Source organism: Argiope bruennichi, chromosome 9, assembly GCF_947563725.1.
Source record: "Argiope bruennichi chromosome 9, qqArgBrue1.1, whole genome shotgun sequence".
Taxonomy (NCBI): Eukaryota; Metazoa; Arthropoda; class Arachnida; order Araneae; family Araneidae; genus Argiope; species Argiope bruennichi.
The window spans coordinates 102,096,384-102,116,767 of NC_079159.1; the positions used below are offsets into that span (position 1 = coordinate 102,096,384).

Below are 20,384 nucleotides of genomic sequence, written 5' to 3' on the forward strand. Positions count from 1 at the left end.
AAGTTATTATCGATTATTTGTAATTGAATACTGAAAAACTAGTATAAATGACAATCCATTTATAATCAAAGATTGGTGCTTTTATTTGTCAATATGTCTTGAAAATAAAATTGAAGTAGCCAGATGACGTATTTTTATTTTTAAAAAATGTTTATTATTACAGGTACAATTTCTGGCTTCTGCATGATGTGTCTCCTACAGAAGCATATCAGACGAACAATTGGTAAAACCGGTGATATCATAAAGCCAAATGATATATACCAAAGATTAAAATGTAAGATATAGTTGCTAAGTATGCGTTTCATTTATTTTACCAAGTATTTTTTTAATCAATTTGTTTTAAGATTAACAAAATAATTGTGAATTTTTTTTTAAATCTGAAATTGCACATTTTGAAAGATAATAGTGTTTCCTGTGAGAAAGATTTTGATTATCAATTCCAAAAGCAATAATTTGATATGTAGTCTATATATATTTAGAGTAATAAATAAACCAAATTATTACCAGTCACCTAACCACTGATTCTTTTTTTTTTTTTTTTTTACAGTTTTTATTTGATACGAAAGCTTATGAACTCAATATATGATTTAGGAAATTCATATGACCTTCATGGCACTTTGCTAGATGAATGTCTCTTTAATATTGCCAATTATTTAAAATAATACACAGCGAGTATAGTGTCCAAAGATGGCAATATATGTTTGTGTGTGTATATATATATATATAGTGTTGATTTTTTTACTTAGTTCTTTTTGGAACATAATAAAAGTTTAATTTTTTTAAATGAAACGTATTTCCACATTTAATTATTTTGTAATAGTAGTTAATTTAATAATTAAAAAATAGAAAATGGTGTATTTTTCATTTTATTATACAATATTTTTCCCTTTTTTATAATATTTTTATATTTAAAATACATTTTTACTGTAATTATATTTCAAATCATTAACAGACATTTTATTTTTTTGCAGTAATAGCAAAACATTTTCAATTTGGGCGACAAGAAGATGCTCATGAATTTCTTCGTTATGTTATTGACAATCTCTGGAAATCATGCCTAAATCAAAATAACAATTCTTCCAAGTAAGTTAATTTAAATAATAATTTTTTTTAAAAAATATATAGGCACATAGCATTTTTATAGCTCTTTATGTCAATCATTAGCTGCATAAATTTTTCATAGAATAAATTTGCTTGCTTATATTAAATTCAAAATTTAAATTGCTCAGTATCCTCAAATATGCGTTACTTACAATATTTATTACATTTACTGTAATTCATATGCATTCTGCCATTTTATGTAGTATTATTTGAATTTTTTGTATCTGCTTAACATTATGTTTAAAAAAATATATTCTAAATAATAGTCTAATCTTAACATTCCATTATGAAGTGTTATTTTATGTCTATATTATTTGTGGGTGATCTCTCAGATTATATGTTTGTTTTCTACCTACAAAGTCCTCTTTGTCTCTAATTTTTATGGTTAAATACCTACAATATATTAGTTTTCTTCTATATTACTGTAATCTTGCAAGAAAATTAATAGGTAAATAAGAAAATAAAGCAATATTTATAAATAATTTGTGTGAGTTTTGAATTTATCACATATTATTAAAATAATTGCATATTAGTAATAATTGGTTTTAGTACTTATACAATAAATTAATATACATTATTAAATATTTAAAAAATAAAATTTGAAAATTCAAAAAATATAAAATTATATATTAAAAATTACTATTAAGATTCATAATTTTTTACAGGCGATTGTCAGTAGCTCATACTTTTATTTTATATATATATACTGGTACAATTCATAAGGTTTTAAATTGTATATTTCATTATTTTGAGTCATTTAAAAACAAAGATGTCATTATTTTTCAATAAAAAAATTATTATAAACAATATTGAATTCTTATAAAACTGCTACGAGATGTTTCAGGGTCTGGATAACTAATACCTAGTTAGTCAATGATGTGACTCTAAAATAATATATTTTTTCAGCTGTCCAACCAATTTGCTGAAAAAATTGTGTGTTTTATTATAATAGAAGATGCCATTTCTTCTAAAATATAATACGTCAGCTCTTCATTGTTATTTATTTATTACTTAATATTTGCAGCAATTTCTCACTATACATCCTGTATAAAGAACCATTTTTTTTTTTTTCTAATATTAGTCCTAATAATTTTAGACAATCGCAGAAAAATTACTCATGTAAGTCATATAAATTTAGTATTAAATAATTAGCACAGTAAACAATTTAAAATAACTAAATAAAGTATAACATGAAGCAAAAAAAATTTACAACTTAGATGCAGCAATCTGTCTGATGCTTGAAAATAAATGCCTATCATTGCAGATTAATCTTCACTTTTTAAAGGTCCTTGCAGATAGCTGAAAGAGCTCAAAACGATAGACAATTTCAAAAACAAACACAAAATTTACCCAAGTAATATGCAAGATCATCCATGCCTAAGAGAGATATGTTCATATATGAATATTGTGTTTAAATCAGATTATCACGTTTATATCATGCATAGATTTCGAGAAATGATTATTAAATGCTTTAATTCAAACTATAAAATTGAATTGAAGGTTATGACAATTTATAAATATTTAAATGACTGTTATATTTGGGTCTTCAACTTTCATTTATGGCAATAATAATAAGACAATTGTCTAAGAGAAATCTGGCCGTCCGCAAAATCAACACTTGAAGCAGAAATTTTTAAAAATAAAGGTGAATAGATGTATATTTTAAATTCATTCATTGTGCTGTTCCATCAAATATTTATAAAAGTCAGTTTTATAACCTGCTGTATAAAAAGACAATAAATAATTCGGTTTAATTTTTTATTCTGGGATTGGAATTCTCCAAGCATTTAATGTTCAAAATTTTCAGTGTTGATTTGTTTGCATGCACTGAAAAATTTCAAATGGAAAATTTTATATTTTCATTTTTAGACTGGATCCTGCAAGCAAAGAAACTACAGTTATTAATCAAATATTTGGAGGATATCATAGAAGTCAAGGTAAGGAGATTGTTTTACCAATTAGTTTTCTTCACATGATTATTTGTATTAAATCTTTAATTTTAATTCACTCTTCTATATAATCTGTTTTTGCTCATTTTAAAACTAATCTGTCGGATATAATATTTTTCTGTTAATAGCAATTTTATGTTGATAAAAGTTTTTTTAAATATTTTTTTTTAAATTTGTTTTCAGTAACATGTTTACGATGCAAGGAAAAAAGCAATACATTTGATCATTTCATGGACTTCATTCTTGATATAAAGGTAAGATTTCATATTTTAAAGTCATATATGAAGTTGGATATTATTATATTTGTATCATTACCAAGCTATAATGATTAAATTTATTTGCATCATACTGAAATGATTTATAAACATTAAAAGTTATAATGATGGTGTTTTGTTTTCCTTTATACTTGAATAAAGGTTGAATACTTGAAAAAAGGTTATACTTTTGTTGTTGTTGTCATAAAGTATGTTGGATGATTTTTAAAAAGAAAATATTTTTCCTGAATAAACTTATTTCAGTAGCTTATATATGTCATGAAAATTAACGTAGAAATAGTATTTTTAAATATCTTTTTTTTATCTACTTTTCACTTGTTGAATCAAGGGAACTTGGTACCCTGAAATCGGTGAAAATGCTGATTTTGAATTTTGTACTTAAAATAATATGTGAACCTGTTTCTGAATTTTTTTGAACAAATTTCAGAAGGATTGGACATTTATTTTGCGAAATTTACTAAGTCATTTTGATGAATGCAAATCAAGAACCACTCCTTCTTCCTCTGTTCAATTTTCTATTTTTACTAGGAAGCAAACTTTTTTTTTTTTTTTTTACTTTTAAATAAAATAAAGCACTTTTCTGCAAACTTTATTGTTTACTCAGTGTTTGTATGTAAATGTGATAATTTCAACATTCTTTCTCTGGACCAATTTTGAAATGCAAATGAGCCTTTCCAAAATTATAACAATTTATTTCTTACTTTAATTCTGATAGATTTGGAAATGCTGCAAGTTACTAGAAAGGCACATTATTTTATTTTAAAGGGTAAAAGGTAAATAATGTAAATTTCTCAAATAAAACAGTTACAAAAAACAGTTTTCTTATTTGGCTGTCAAATTCATTAAAAACACTGAAATTAATGACTGTATGTTATTAAAGAATTTTAATTTCGACAGTGTCAAATTTATAACTGCTTTTTGAAATCTTGTTTCATTTTATATAAAAAAAAATATTGATTATTAAAGTTTGTATTAATATATTTTAAACCCTTCCTTATTCAATTTGTTTTGCTAGAAAGAAACTTTATTTGTTTCAAATGGTTTTTTTTTTTAAATTTATATTTTATTTAAATGGTTTACAATTAATAATTAAACATTAATAAACATTTGAGAGGGAAAAATTAAGAAGTATTTTCTAAATATGTCTGTTTAACATTAAAATAAATAACTATAGCTTCTTTTTTTTTTTTTTTTTTTTTTTTGTAATTATTTCTAAGTTAAACTGAAGCAATTATTAAATCTGAGAACAATAAAATTTTATAAAATCATTACCTTCTTGCTTAGAAGTGCTTATTTATTATTGAGAAAAATAACTAGTTTAATATAAGGTGGCCTCATTGTAATATTACTGTGTTCAATCTTTAAATCCGTTTTTCTCAGTTTGCTTTTTCTGAAATTATGTCTACAATAAAAAGCTATAAGTAACACATTCTATTCTTCTATTTGAAATTATTTGAGTGTACTCAGATATATCAACTTAAAAGAATTAAGTATTGATTAGAAAAACTAATGAAGGTGACAAAATCTGGTATAATCAAAAAAAGAAAAAAATTGAGGGGTGTTTTTTCCAAAACTGATTTAGTTCTCTAAATGATCTTAATGAAATTAGGCGATTCTTCAAAAACAATTTCATCAACAAATATTGAAAATTGAATGTGAAGAAGCATTTAAAAAACTGATAATTAAAAAAAAATCCTGAACAGGAAAAATATTTTTAGAATTTCAATTTCTGGACAGTTTACATTTAATTGCAGAAAAACAAAGCAGATTTTGTGGAAATTTTATGAAAAAAATTGCGGTACCAAGTAACCTTAAATTTCCATTTAACAAAATTCTTGAATAAAATACATCGCTCGTTGTACTTTTATATGTGAAAAATGTAATAGTATTGTTTCTTTTCCCAGCAAAATGTATTAAGTTTGGAGAAGGCTTTGGAAAAATTCATCCAACCTGAGCTGTTAGAACAAGAAAATTCCTATAAATGTCCTAAATGCAAAATGAAAGTAACAGCTCAAAAGAAATTTACAGTGTATAAAGCTCCCAATGTTGCTACTTTCCAGTTAAAAAGGTATAAGAGTTTTTATTTATGTGTGTGCGTGCATGTTTGTTTGTTTTGCCAATTTTATTAATTTGGGAAGAAATTTTTTCAATAATAAGTTTTACTAATAATAATGGGTATTTAAATCCATTTAAATATTTTTCCTTTTTATTTATTACTTATGTCTGCCTTTCTCCATTTATAGAGGATTTTTCTCAGTTATAAATTGGATAGAAATCATTAGGCTTAGAAATATTTCCAACTGTTCTTTTTCAGTTATTCAAATATTTTTTATATAAGAGGAAAGATTCCTCGTTGAGTAGCTCTTATTTTTTTACTGAACTTTTTACTTAAAATGCTTAGCTAGGTATTATTTTTTCATTTAAGGCAATAAGCAAATGAATTGCGCTTCATTATTCTTTAGAGATCTATATATATGCTTTTTAAAATTATCCACTTACTTTCAGATATTAATTTTTAATAGTACTGTAAAAATTCATAAAAATTATCTTCATTAATAGATTTAATTAAAGCGGTGGTTTTTTATATTGCTTGTAGGTTTGATTATAACCGTTCATTTGGAGGAAAGATAACGAAGCAAATAAGTTACCCTGACAGGTTAAATCTTCGTCCCTTCATGTCTGATCCTAAGGTAAAAATAAATTTTTGTGTTATTTTTTTTTAAGTAACATTCTATTAAATAGTTTCTAAAAGAATCTTGTTTGTTTGATTTTTTTTTTTTTTTTTTAGGGGGATCCAGTGTGGTACAGATTGAATGCAGTACTTGTTCATTCAGGACCTACATGTAATTCTGGTCATTATTATTGTTATGTCAAGAATTCAAATGGAGTTTGGTATATAATGGATGATCAAAGGGTATTCTATTTTGATTATTATTAATAGTACTTTGTGCACTGATAAAATTTTTCTGAATCCTTTGTTTGGTTCTTCATATTTCAAATTATTTTAATTTTTAAATACCATTGATGCTTGTCATCGTTTTTAAGTTATTAAAGGGTAAAGAATTTGATTTTATAATTTTTTTTATTTGATATTTAATATAGTCTTTTTTATAATAGCTTTTATATTTTGTACAAGATTTTTTAACTAAACATATAATTTAGTGACACTTTTACTCGTATATTAAGTATAATTAGGGAAAATATTGCAATCTTGAACCCTTGATGGTTGAAGATCATATGGAGGGGGACAAAAGTGTCTTATGACCATTAAGAGTTAAACATTTGATCCTTGAAAATTTAGTCTTTGCTGAATCCAAACAAAAACATTTTTTTTAATTATATCATTTTGGGAAATGAAACTTGGCCTACAGTAGATCTTTTTGAAATATTGAACCAGATCTGTTAAATTATAGATTATTTGTTTGTCCAAAATCAAAGATTGATTTTAAGGTTTTTCAGATTTTCTAAGAAAAAGATGGTTTTGATAAAAGCTTTTCAACTCATAATTATCTTAGTGAGTTAAATAATTTTTTGTATTGATTATTGATCTATATTTATAGTTAACATCTTTTATTTTGTGAATTCATATCTTCCCATATTATAGGATACCAAAGTTTATCCTTGAAACACCTTTAATTTTATTTTGCTCCATGATTTGTGTTGAAACTTGAAAAATAATGAAATAATTTTTTGAAACCAGGGGGGAAATGTACTGATTTGTGAAGTGGTTTTCATTAAATTGACAAAAATGTTGGTTTGTGAAAACTGTCAGTCATCAATCTTTTCTCTCTGTGAAGGCAAAGTTAGCATCTGCAGTTCTACAACTGGTAGGAATTTTAACAGACTTTACAGCTAGAGATAGCACTATTATGCAATTCAATCTGCCTTCATAATGCTTAGATGCAGAACTGAAATATTTTTTGTAGTGTGGTTGTTTATTTATTTATTCAGTTCTTGTAAGGAGATTTCAAATTTATTTCTAAAAAAATATTTTTTGACAGAAAGATTGCTTTAAAAAATTCTCCTAGAAGCCAACAAAAGGTTTTCACTTCATTTTGCATTGCTTAGTACATTGAATTTTTATTTAAATGTCTGATTGATCATAATACATATGATTATAACGTTTGATAAAACATTCAATTCTTTGTGACCAAAATAAATAGATTGACTTTTGGAATAGGAAAAAATATGGGATTAAAACCTGATGTGTAGGTTCAACTCTCATTTAAAAATTTTACAAGAATTTCATGATTCTACAGAAAAAATATATCTGAAAAAAGTTTTATTTATTTCAATTGATGGCCACCAGTAAGTTGGAAATATTTTGACTTATTGAATAATGAAATTTTTAAAAAAAATGACAAATAAATGCAAGCATGCTATCAACAATTCATTTAAACATGTGGCAAAATTATACTCTTATGAGATATTGAAACTCTTTTTATATATTTTGTATTATTTATTGGAAATATTTGCCTGCATGGAAGCAGAACTACCTAAAGTTTTCAGAGAGTGAAAAACTAGACAGAACCAGGTCTCTAGAAAATACAATTACTGCTGCATGAGCTATCTAAATATAGAACAGTTTGGTGTTATGTGTGGAAAATTTTGAAAAGAATAGGTTTCCAACTACAAAATTTACATCATTTCAGCTTATAGCAAAAATCTAATCCTATTTATGAAGCATAATATGTCAGATTCTTATGTGTGTTATTATGTTTCACTTAGTTATTAGAATGTTTGCAAAATTGAATATCTGTTCCATTGTATATAAATGCGAGTCTGAAGGAGTCTGCAGCATGATAGATAAATAAAAACGAAATATGCATTCACTAAGTTAATAAAATAAAAAATAAATGATTTGCATGTTAAAAATGGGCAGCTAAATTTATCATCTTATTAAGAGGAACTTCATAATGTAGGCTCCTCGCCCCATTATGTATATTGTAAAATATATAAACCTGCTGTTTTCTACATTGAAAAGAATTTTCCTTAATTAAAAATGTTGAATATATTCAATCAATGAACCAGACATCCAGAATTTAACAGCACTTTAAAATTTAAATGTAATATATTTTGAAGGCACACTGTTTCTAATTCATATGTCTTGCATTTTCCTCTTCGCTTAACTAAGCAGTGTCAAAAGTTGGTTTAGAGATTCTTGTGGGGCTGATACATTTTTGAAATTATTTTTTTTTTAGGAATGTTATTTCAACTAAACTATGAATTTATTTGTGAAGATATATCTATTAATAGTTTTTTTTAATTAGCATTCAATATTTGTGTTAGGCTAACAGTAGGAGCACTTGTATTGTAATCTTGAAAGCCAGTTGGAACTGTAAATTTTATCGTATTAATTGCTACACAACTATAATCATGTCCTTAGCATTTTTAATTGAAGCATATAGAAGTAATTGGTACATTTGATTGTTAATAATAAAAAATGTTTGGTTTTAAATTTATCATTTGTATTTTTATGCCGAAAATATAAGATTTTAACATTGAATTTCCTACAAAAAGTCCTTAAAAATAATCAAATTTTGTTTCTGATATAAGTATTCTTAACTCTGCATACATGAAGAAAAACATAAATGTTGATAATTTAGTATATAGTCTAAGCATATTTAGATATTCTTAGGTTTTTTTAATGCTTAATAAACTTTTTTTCTCTGTATTTTAGGTTGCACAAGTTAGTTACACACAAGTTATGAGTCAGACTGCTTATGTTTTATTTTATATAAAATCAGAGCCATCTCAGGGTCCATCTATGAAGGTATTTTCATTGTTGTGTAAAATTGTTCTGTTTTTGTATTTCGCATTTGTACACACACACACACATATATATATATATAATATAATATTAAAGGTATATTTTTTATAAGTTCTATTTTCTTTCTAGCTATGATAAGAGATAATATTTGTGTGTGTATGTGTCAGTATATTTTCTCTCTACCTCTTCTTTTAAATTGGTCAATGACTATACCTGTTTTTATTTATTTGTTTATCTTGCACATACCTCACTATCATCATAATTTGTCAAAAAAATGAGTAAATGAAAATGCCCTTGTTCAATGAAAAAAGGTTCAAATGAAGAAAATTATAAAATCAGTCAGTTTGGTAACAAGTAGCATTATTTGACCATAAATTTAAAATTAAATATTTTTAATTTTTACCTCACTTTTAATGTCTGATTACAATACTTGCAATTGAACCATTTCTAGTTAAAATGAAGTTTTTATAAAGTTTTAATATTTAATTAGCAGAAAGCATAATTTGACTGTATAATTACTTAGTATTATAATTGTGAAATTTTCTGATGTCTTTAGTTGATGAAAAATAGCCTTCCTTATATTTCAGTTTGGACTGTTAAACATATTGTGTTGTGTGTGTTTTTAATGCATTAAAATTTATTTTTTACTGTGTATGATCTTAAAGGAATGTGAGTGACTTAAATATCATTATCATATATTAACTAGTTAACTGCAGAATTAAAATTTCTCAAGTACCCCTGTTTAAAGTCAAGTGATGATGCATATATACGTGTCAAATGGTTGCATAATAAAATTTGTAATAAAATGAATGGATTCATTTTTATTAGATAAATGATTGCACTATGAACTGCGCCAAATGAAGATTTTGATTGACGCTTATACATGTCAAACACACTTAACTGATTAAAAATATAATTTGTAAAAATCAAAGTATTTTCTTTAAAATTTATTTTATTTTTATTTCATTTTAGAAATGTTTAGAAAATAGAAGTCCTGTAATCAAAGGGAATTTATTAGGTATGTATTCAGCTGTTTTTTAATCTATTTCTCATTTCAAATATTTATTTTTTAAATATTTGAAGATGAAAATTTGATTTCTTTTTCCAGCAACCAATTACAAGAAAACTCCTGAAATAAACTCGATAAAGTCTTCACCTTTGACCGAAAGAAATCAGCCAAAGCAATCCAGTCCAACTATAAAATTTCAAATTTCTCTTAATAATACTAAAAAACATCCAGTAACTCCAAACCATAGCAGGGAACCAATATCATTTGGAATGCGGCCAAGTATGCCAGTTATTCAAGATATTCGTAAATCTGAAAGCATGTCTCCTTCTAAGAAAATCAAGCAATCCCCAAACTCTTCTAAAGCAGCCAACAATCATTCAGGATTAGTGCCTTATGTTAAAGATTCATCAGAATCTTCGGATGAAAATGAAAATGCTAAGCTTGTGAACCCTAAAACTGAAATTAAATATAAGCCACCATTTAATGACTCTGAAAATACAAAACTAGATGGTGCCAAAAATGTTACAAAAATAAATAAACCTTTTAGTGAGAACTCTCCTAATCTTGAGATTAAACGAAAAATGTCCAAATCTATTTTGAGTGTAAATAAATTATCACCAGCTAATAGTACAATATCTCTGTCCTCAAAAGTTATAGCTACTGGTTCTTGGACTGTTACTGATGCTTCAGTACCTTCTGTGGGAGGATCCAATTCCAGCTCCAGTAGTGTTAACTCAACAACAGATTGGCATGTGACCAGCACAAACTCTGAATCATCTATTGAAACTATTGTAAATAAGGTAGGATCGGATAATAAGAAAAATGGCCACATTGATTCAAAAGAATCATCTAAATGTTCTGTACCTGTACTTGGTAATGGTATTAGCCGTTCATCAGTTCAAAGCATTTCATGCTCAAACTCTCAGGAAAGTGGTTTAAATGCTACCTCATTTTCTGATGATTATGATAATTCATCAATTTCCAAAACTTCTAATAAAAAATGTGATTTTCAAAAACAACCACAAAATGAGAAGCCATTTCTTGGCTCCGAAAGAAACTCCAAGCAACACAACTCCTTTCTCAAAAGGAAATATGATGACTCTGATCAGAAAATATCTGAAGGCTCCTCCAAGTCTCTCTTCAATGAAGACCGAGGTAATTCTGTACCTAAAAAGGCTAAATACACTGAAGAGTTCATCAAATCCCCCTCCAAAAATGGACTAGGCGTGCGTGATAAGTCGGTAAATACATATGGAAAACTTTCTTGTGAATCCAAAAATGTGTCCTATTCAAATAAAAGTATTCCTAATGAAGAAAGATCTCCATCAAAAAATAAAAATGGTACCACTTTCTATGATAAGGTATCAAGCAAATCTGAGAAATCCGTAAGCTCCAGGAGAACAAGAGAAGCAGATGGTGCTTCGAGTTCTGAAAGTTCTCCTTCCAGTTTTGAATATGAATGGGTTGAAAAAACTAAAGATAGTATGGAAAACACAAAAGGTATGATTCAAATGTATCTGCAAATTTAAATTTATCTCAGCTGCTTATTTAATCTTGCAGTTTGCTTAATTTTGTTGTTTAAAACTCAAAAGAATGATTACTTGTTTCATTTAATTTGGGAGTCTTGATTGCACCTTTATTTAAAAAGAAAAGAAATGGGGAGTAGGATCACTATTATAATATAATTATGCACAACTTTATAATTTTATCAGATATAAATTATTCAATGTATTTGTATAGAAACTTGACAAAATTATTTAAATTTTTATTATTTGTGTATATTTAATTTAAAATGCAAGCTAACCTCTTACACATATTTTTGTATATATATAATGTGTGGAGAGAGAATATCTCTGATTTCCAAGAGTAATGTACTTTCTTTATTAAATATAAAATTGCAATATGTAAAGAAGTTATGCTTATTTTTTTTCCAGAAAGAGATAAAAGAAATGGTTATTCAGGATCAAACTCTTATTCAAAATCGGATCGGTCCCATGATGTTGTATCTGAACTCACTAGGAACTCTAATTACTTTTATGGAGCTCCTGGTAATTATTAGTTACTTTCTTTTCACTTATACTAAAAATTAGAGATAATAAAAATATGTTTTGAAAGTTTTTATTATTATTATTTGTAGAATTCTTTGAAATCTATGGGGAAAAAAAGAGACTTTTTTAAAATTCCTATGTATTCATTGCAAACTTTTTTTTTTTTTTTTTTTTTTTTTTTTTTTTTTCCTTTCTTTTGCAAGTTCTATTTTAAATTCACTTGCTTCTTACATCCTCTATAATTATGTGTGAAAAATATGTATGAGTGTCATTTATATCAGAAATATGACAACAAAATTGTAATAGTAACAAGCTTAATAAATTCATTATTTTTATGTAAAAAGTTCAGCAAAGTAATTTTGTTACTTTTTTTTTTTTTTTTTTTTTTTTTTTTTTTAATGTTTCAATATGACGTATGAACTTTCATTTGATTTTAAGGAAATGTATATGCCGTGTCTTGGGCAAAGGCACTTTTGTTATATTGTGCATTGAATTGTTTTTATTCTTAAAAAAAATGATATTGCATTATCTTAAGTTAAAGATAAATAATGTTAATAGTATTACTTGGGTGTTTTTTAAGTATTTATTCAATAATTTGATTTTGTGTCTTGTGCTTAAAAGATAAATATATTTTCACATTATCAAGAATTCAAACAGTAATAAACATATTTTTCTTTGTTATTAAAATTTTTTTTAAAAACTTAAATAAGCAATTTCAAAATTAAATTGTAACCTTTTAAATACTTTGTGTGAGATAACTGACACAGAGTTTATTGTATTTATTATTTTGGTAGATCAATTTTAGTCGGTGCATTTTAATAAAATTCTTTAAGTAACTAACATTTACTACATGGTTTATCAAAAATAAAATATTTAAAGAAATCAGGGAAGAAAATGAATGTATTTTGATTCATTTTACTTGTAACAGTTTTTCTGATAAACTTTGAGAAAAGTTAAAGCATGTTCGACATATCTCATACATTAACTCAGGCCATAAAATGCTAAACTAAACTCGGCTAATATCTGTTAAAGCAGGCAATCATTTATTTTCAAATGTAAAGAAACCGCTTTTGAATGAATATTGTGATTTATTACATTTATGGTCATATTTTTTTTCAGAAATATATAATTTCACTATAATCTTTCACTTTATCTTTCATTTAATTGTATTTCTTTTTAAATATACTTTTCAGTAAACATCACCCCGACATTATTTATTCATAAATTATTACTATACTCTGTTTCACCCTAACTTGGCAGTATTGTAAAAGGCAGAAAATGTGACGCTCCGCGTTGGGAAAGACTTCCCCATCAATTCCGACTTTAAAATAGTTAAAATGCTCAGAAATATATCAAATAATATCATAAATTGCAGAAATCCTTTTTTTATCAGTATGTATTTAAAATTATTCTCAAGTTAGAAGTGTTTATCTGTTAAGTATTTTGTAAATAAAGCGAACGAATAAAACGAAGCGATTGACATAATGAATTCCACTTTGGCTAGAACCGGTCTTCAAGGTCAAATATTTGACGCGCTTTTCTTTTACGTCTCCGCCAACTCAGCTTCATTTAGTTCCCAACCATTATCATCTTTCGTACTTTTTTATTCTCGCTTTTTTTACCAGCTGATATTTTTGATACTATTAATCACATTAGTAGTTATTAGTTTTGATTGTTGAATATTTATTCGATTCGTCATTTCTCTTCACTTTTAAAATGTCTGAAAAAGAAAAAGTGTTATCACCGAATACGTTGTGCTCACCGATTTCGCTCAAGACGAGTGAAATCAACAAAAAGTGCAACATTAAAATAGAATAAAGGCATCCAGTCTTTTAAGTACCCCTGGAAAGACGCAGCCAGGCTCTGTAGGTAAACATTCAGGTCATTTTATGAAAAAAGTAAATATGATGATGTAAAAATGATGATTTTACATTAAAATATGATGATTTTACATTATCCCGTATCTGATGAAAAATCCATGCATTTTTTAGTAGAAATGAGATCCCAACATTAGATAAAGTTTTAAAAGATGTGAACGATGATACAGATATCTTTTCGAAAAACATTAACCGAACTACGCTTTACAGAATATTCAAAGATTTAGGGTTTTCTTTTGAGAAACGATGAAACGAAATGAAACAACATTAATGATTTATTAAAATAATGTATTAATAATATTGAACAAAATAATGAAAATAAGGAAAAAATTAATTATCTGATTTAAAATGATAATATAATAAAGTTAATAAATATTTACTATTTGGCGAAAAATTTGCGAGATAAAGTTCCGCCAGCGATTTGCATTTCTAGTAACTTTATAGTTTAAAGTAACCCAGTTCCCCTCACAGCGACTGTGATTCGGCATGCCTAGAATATACACTACTGCCAAGTTAGGGTGAAACAGAGTATAATCACTAAGGAAGCAGCCTCATAATGTATTTGAATTCATTTACAAAAAAATCTTCTATAACAGTTATCTTCTATAAAATATAGAGTGATTTAATATTTTATTACAAAAGAGAAAAATGCAGGTTAGCATGAAGTTCTGTTAATGAAATTGGGCACTACATATAGTTCTTCATTTGACTTATGTTAGAAATAATTATGATACATTAATAATGTGTTTGAACTTTTTTGCATAAGCCATTAAAAATAATTTCTATTAAAAACTTTCTAAACATTTATAACAAATTTTTTAATGAATATTTATAATTACTCTTTCTTCTTACATCATTTAATATGTTATAAAAGCTGCCTCAACAAAATTCATTATAACATAATTAAAGAGGATATTTAAGCTTGGTAAAATTAGATGTGGAAAATAATAAGCAACAAACTAATTTTATGTGTGTTATATTTATGTGTGGCATATTTATAACTTAGTAAGATAGGTGGAATTGTGTATTCCATCAAAATTTAGGAATAGCATGAAGTTATCTCTTTCCTTTTAATATGTAATTCAATTTCTTATTTAAAAAGTTAATTGCTTATGATATCCAGTAGGACTTAGAGCAATATAACAGTATTAAATTATTTCCTGTTTATTATTAGAGAATTATGCAAACTTTTTTATTATTATTATTACCATTATTATTAATCTCTACTTGAAATGACATCAACTCCTATAAATTAGAAGTAAAAAAGAAAAATAAGACCTTTGAATACAATTATGTTAGATTTTTGAAATTTCAGTCTTGCAACTGTCTAATATAAATAAATTTAAATTTATTTGTGAATTTATATTTTCTATTTATTGAATTACGCTTCTTGTTAATGTTTTAATATCAAGCTCTTTACAACCAGGGCAGGAAAAAATGTTCAATTTCATTTAAAAAAAAAAACTTTAATTTGAAAAAAAAAGTTTCAATTTGAAAAGAAAAAAAATTATAAAAAAAGGTTGCTTTTAAAATAGTTTTTCAAAAAAATTTATGAAATACTTTTGTGATTTTCATTATTTTATTTTTAAAATACAGAATGATAAGAAGTCAGTGGCATGAAAATTTTTATGATCAATAATGGGCCCTATTTTTAAACCAATGAATTTGAATCCCTCATTCATTCATTTATAATATATAATTCATGATATCAATGAAAATATTCTTTTTTATGGATTTTGAAAGCAATATATTGCATGCCATTTACTAATGCTTGTCATATATTTCATACTATTATGTCCGATTAAAAAAAAAAAACTAGTCTAATGGAATATTATTACATTGAATGAATAAATATGTCATTGGAATGCTCACTTTTTTAAAAAAAATTTGTTTATTAATATAAATTATAATTAGTAAATTGAAGAACCTTGTGGCCAGGATAAGTTTAAAAAGAGAAGACAATTTTGTTTATTAATTTTTTCAATAAAATAAAAGCTTAATGATTCTCTTTATTTTAGTTCCTACTTGGAAAGGAGAAAATCGTTACAAAGACAAGTCAGTTAATGAGAAACGAAAATATTTAGATGATTATGAAGATGAATACGATAGAGGAAAGGTAAGATTTCATACAATTTATAATGTTGCTATATCCCTGATAGCACATCCGGTTACACAGTATTATACTATATTGTGAGATACTATATAATATCAATTAATATTCAACAGTATTGTAAAATATTATAAATATTGTTTAATTTCTTACAATATTGTGCCATATATATGTGCTCTTGGGGGTATGTCTGCCTTCCAATGTCTGATATTATCTGACTGAGCTGACAATTCATATTAATATTTAAAGTTTGAATTTCCTGAGAAAAATTTAGACAAAACTCTTAGTTGATATATTTACTAAGACTTGTGAAGTCCGAGGAAAGAAACCTGAAATCAAATTTAGCTTAATTTAAACTATGCAGTTTTCTATAACATTGTAAAAAGTTTTCCAAAATGTTTTCTCTGAACTCATGGCTGGTTGATGGTTTTCTGATATGATATATATATATTTAAATTTAAACTTATGTTTGGAAAACTGGGTGGATCTTTTTCTAGAAAACATGCTGGATCTTTTATTTCTAAATCATACAAATGGATCAATTAAAGATTTACCAATTGTGTTTAGTTTAAAAATAAATGCTCCTATGTATTTGAAATTTTTGTATTTTTCAGGTTAGAAAATTCAAACCCAGAGATCGATACCAACGTTATTATAAGGAAAATCCTTTTCAAAAGTATGAGGAAAGAAAATATAATCACAAATATAATGTAAGCTTCTTTTTCTATTCCATTTTTTTTATGTTAATGTTATTTTTGATACTGGTATTTTATCTAGAAATGTTTTATTATAATTATTCATTTATACAGGATTACTAGTTGTTTCTAGTCATATTTTAAGATTAAATATTTATTACTTTGTCTTTGAGACAGTAATTATAATAGCAATTGAAATGCAATTGATTAACTATATAAAACGAAAGTACTTTATAATATTTGCATTATGACTTTTACAGGCTTACTTATTTTCAATTTGATTTACTGTTGAAAATGTAGTTAGAAAAATCATAATTTTTAATAAAATTCCTAAAAACATTTAAATTTTACATTTGTGAATTAGCTTACCTGTAAAATTATTTTACATTATTTAATCATAGACTGAAAGCACTCTGAATTTAAACTTATTTCTTGAACTCATTTTGGAAACTGCCATTAAATTTATTTTGGAAAATGGGTTTTGGGTATCAGTTGTAGAAAATTTAAAACAATATTTAATGTCCCATATATATTTTAAACTTCATGTTATTTATAAAATATAAAAATGTTGAATAAGTATTTTTAAATGGAAACAAATTTACAAATAATAATAGATGAATGTTTTAATATCTTCCATATTGATTATCTAAATTTTGTTAATATTTTATTTTAGGGGAACTTTTATTACGGCCATCGTAGCCATCATCAGAAGCCATATGATTCTTACTACAAGTGGAAACAGTATCACAATCATTATCATCAACAAAACAGAAAACATTTTAAACCACATTATAGAAGATGAATCTGCATTCTCATTGTATTACTAGAAATCTTACTGCCACATTTGTAAGAGAGGTGTTCCAACACATGTTGTATAGTAGATTTTTGCACTTATATGGATTCACAAACGCATAATTCTGAGTGTTGTTTTTAGCTTTTGTTTTCACTGATATTATTTCATTTTTTTTTTTTTTCCCATATGTTATTTTTTATTATTTTATTTTGCTTTATTGGTAAAACACTAATTCAGTCTTGGTATAGTTAAACTAAAAATCATGTATAGTCTCAAAGGAATCATGAAATTGAAAAAAAAAATATCTAATAACTGATTTATTGTAATTGAGTTAATAGAAAATTAAAAATGATCGTGCTGCTTAAAACCAAGTTTGTGTATCATTCATTCATTGCAGAAATGAGATTAAAATATTTTACATAAATTATTTTATAATGTATAGAAATATGCTAATGTATGTTGAAACATTCATAGATATAGTGCATTAAATGATATGATTAGAAATGTTTTTTCCCCGATTTTGAATATGTAGAAATGTGTGTGAGTTAAAGTAAAAAACATAGATGGCAAATGTATTGCTTTATATCAAATGCATCCTCAGTTTTACCTTCTTTTAAAACTTAATTCAGTCTTGTGTACCAAACCAGCTAAACTACTTGTTCAGCCAGTCTAAACCAATTATTAGGTAATAAATATATTGTTAATACACTGAGATGTTTTGTAAAAAGTTACGATAGTCAAGGATTTGATTGAATCGATAAAAAGAAAATTCTATTATGCTCTTCTTTTTTGAATAAGAGATAATTGAAAATGTCATCATGCTTGTAACATTTGATAACAGCATTTAAAAGATTTGATCATATATTCACTTTTCCAACTTGATTACAAGCTTTTGCTGCTTATTGATTAAAAATTAAATGCTATTGAATTTTACTTTAAAAATCATATTGACTTTTTATTAAGTTGCATGAAATAAATGAATGCCAAATTAAATTCCCTTGGAAGAATTGGTTGGAAATCGTGTTTCTAGTATATTATGTTATCTGTTACAAATTTTTAACTAATATTCATCTTTAGTCAAAGAGAAAATGCTGTTTATATGTTAATTATACCCTTTCTGTTTGGGAACAGCATTTTGAATTTTTTTCAATATAATATAATTTGTACATTAAAAATGTACAAGCTTGTTTCATCTGTTAAATTCAAAAAGTACAAATAAACTATTGTTGCTTTATGAATGAAATTGATTAATAAACGATTCTTCTCATTCATATTTGCATCATTTATTTCAATCATGTTAAATACACTAGTGATTTTTTTTTAGATGTGGATTGATTTTCATTCTGAGGGGGTTAGAAATGTTTAAATACTTATAAACAGACTATATGCTTTAAAAACTTATTATTTTTAAGACTTTTTGTTAAAAATCATACTTTATTCATTTTTATATATTTGCATAGTCCTTATTCATTATTCTTCAAAACTGAATATTTAAAATTAGATATTTTTTAATTATTTGATGGGTTTCCAACAATTTTTCTATCAGTCTTGCTTTAAAATGCTTGCATATAATAGATTTTCTAGAAATTAGTCGTTCCATTTTGTTAAGTATATTACTTAGAATACTTGTTTTTTGATCAGATATGTTTTCTTTATGACAATTATTGCCACACACCCCTTTTATCTTACTTTTGTATTTATTCTTTGGGTGAAAAAAATAAATCTACAGAAGTTATCATTTTAATAAAACTTGATATGGTGCACTTATAAAGATAATGGAATGGTATTTCTTTGCAGGCTTAAATTTGTCTTTTAATTTTTGAAATATGAAAGATATGTATTTCATAGTTTTGAATGTAAAGTGATAATTTACTTGGAAATCTACTTGTATATATCTACGCTTTGATGAGTATTTTATTTACATCAGGCTTAACTGTGATACTAAGCTGTATCAATGAGGATTTTTAATTAATCTATTTTGAGTCATTTAATGTTTGATACTTAAAACAGGCTTGTAAGATAAGCTTTATATATATAAAATCCTTCTCTTGGCCCTTGTTTTATGTATTATTGCATCATTGTGCTACTGGTACTCTTTATTTCTTCGCATAAAGGCTGACATTTAGTACTCTTGGGTTTGTAAAATCAAATTGTGATTCAACTTCATGTGATGCAGCAATGTCTCAAAATATATTTTTGAATGATTTTCTTATTTTATGTAACTATTTATGTGTGTGCCTGATTCCTTTTTTCATTGATAATGATTTGTTTGTTTTATTTTTTCCCTGGTAAATTGTGGACTTGTATATAAAAGCTGCTATCATCCACAAAAATATTTCTATGTAGTTAGAAAGATCATCTTTATTGTAAAATAGGACCAATGGAATTATTTAGTGTTATCTGGGTTTCAGAAAGAGTATGTGCAACTTTGGAACATTACTTGTGTGGGAATTTTGTATGTATGAAATGTGATGCTGTAACATGATGTGCAAGTTTTTTTCTCTTTTTTTTAACATATTAAATTGGACAAAAATAAAGTCTTTGAATTCCATATTTCTTAGGTTAATTTTTGCTTTGTCATTTTCTGCTTATTGCTGTCAGAATATTTCTTAACTTAAATTTTACATTTATAAAGTATGAAAAATCATGTCATACTGCACTTTCATTTGGTAGACTATTCGATAAATCCCTATTTGTCAAATTTTTTTCTACATTAGTTATAAAACATGCAAGATTTATGTTTGAAATTATATAATG

The 20,384-nt window shown here is 25.6% G+C and overlaps 1 protein-coding gene across 1 annotated transcript in view; it reads left to right on the forward strand.

The window, feature by feature from the left end:
• Window positions 1-20,178, forward strand: part of LOC129984081 (ubiquitin carboxyl-terminal hydrolase 42-like) — a 28,135-nt gene extending 7,957 nt beyond the window's left edge. Inside the window, exons 5-18 of the mRNA XM_056093856.1 lie at window positions 164-274; window positions 972-1,083; window positions 2,971-3,038; window positions 3,234-3,304; window positions 5,230-5,393; window positions 5,922-6,015; window positions 6,114-6,239; window positions 9,006-9,098; window positions 10,068-10,113; window positions 10,204-11,604; window positions 12,039-12,152; window positions 16,048-16,145; window positions 16,754-16,849; window positions 17,508-20,178. Coding sequence (XP_055949831.1) covers window positions 164-274; window positions 972-1,083; window positions 2,971-3,038; window positions 3,234-3,304; window positions 5,230-5,393; window positions 5,922-6,015; window positions 6,114-6,239; window positions 9,006-9,098; window positions 10,068-10,113; window positions 10,204-11,604; window positions 12,039-12,152; window positions 16,048-16,145; window positions 16,754-16,849; window positions 17,508-17,636 — 2,723 coding nt within the window. The 3' untranslated portion in view covers window positions 17,637-20,178. The remainder of the gene's footprint in view (window positions 1-163; window positions 275-971; window positions 1,084-2,970; window positions 3,039-3,233; window positions 3,305-5,229; window positions 5,394-5,921; window positions 6,016-6,113; window positions 6,240-9,005; window positions 9,099-10,067; window positions 10,114-10,203; window positions 11,605-12,038; window positions 12,153-16,047; window positions 16,146-16,753; window positions 16,850-17,507) is intronic.
• The last annotated feature ends 206 nt before the right edge of the window (window positions 20,179-20,384 follow it).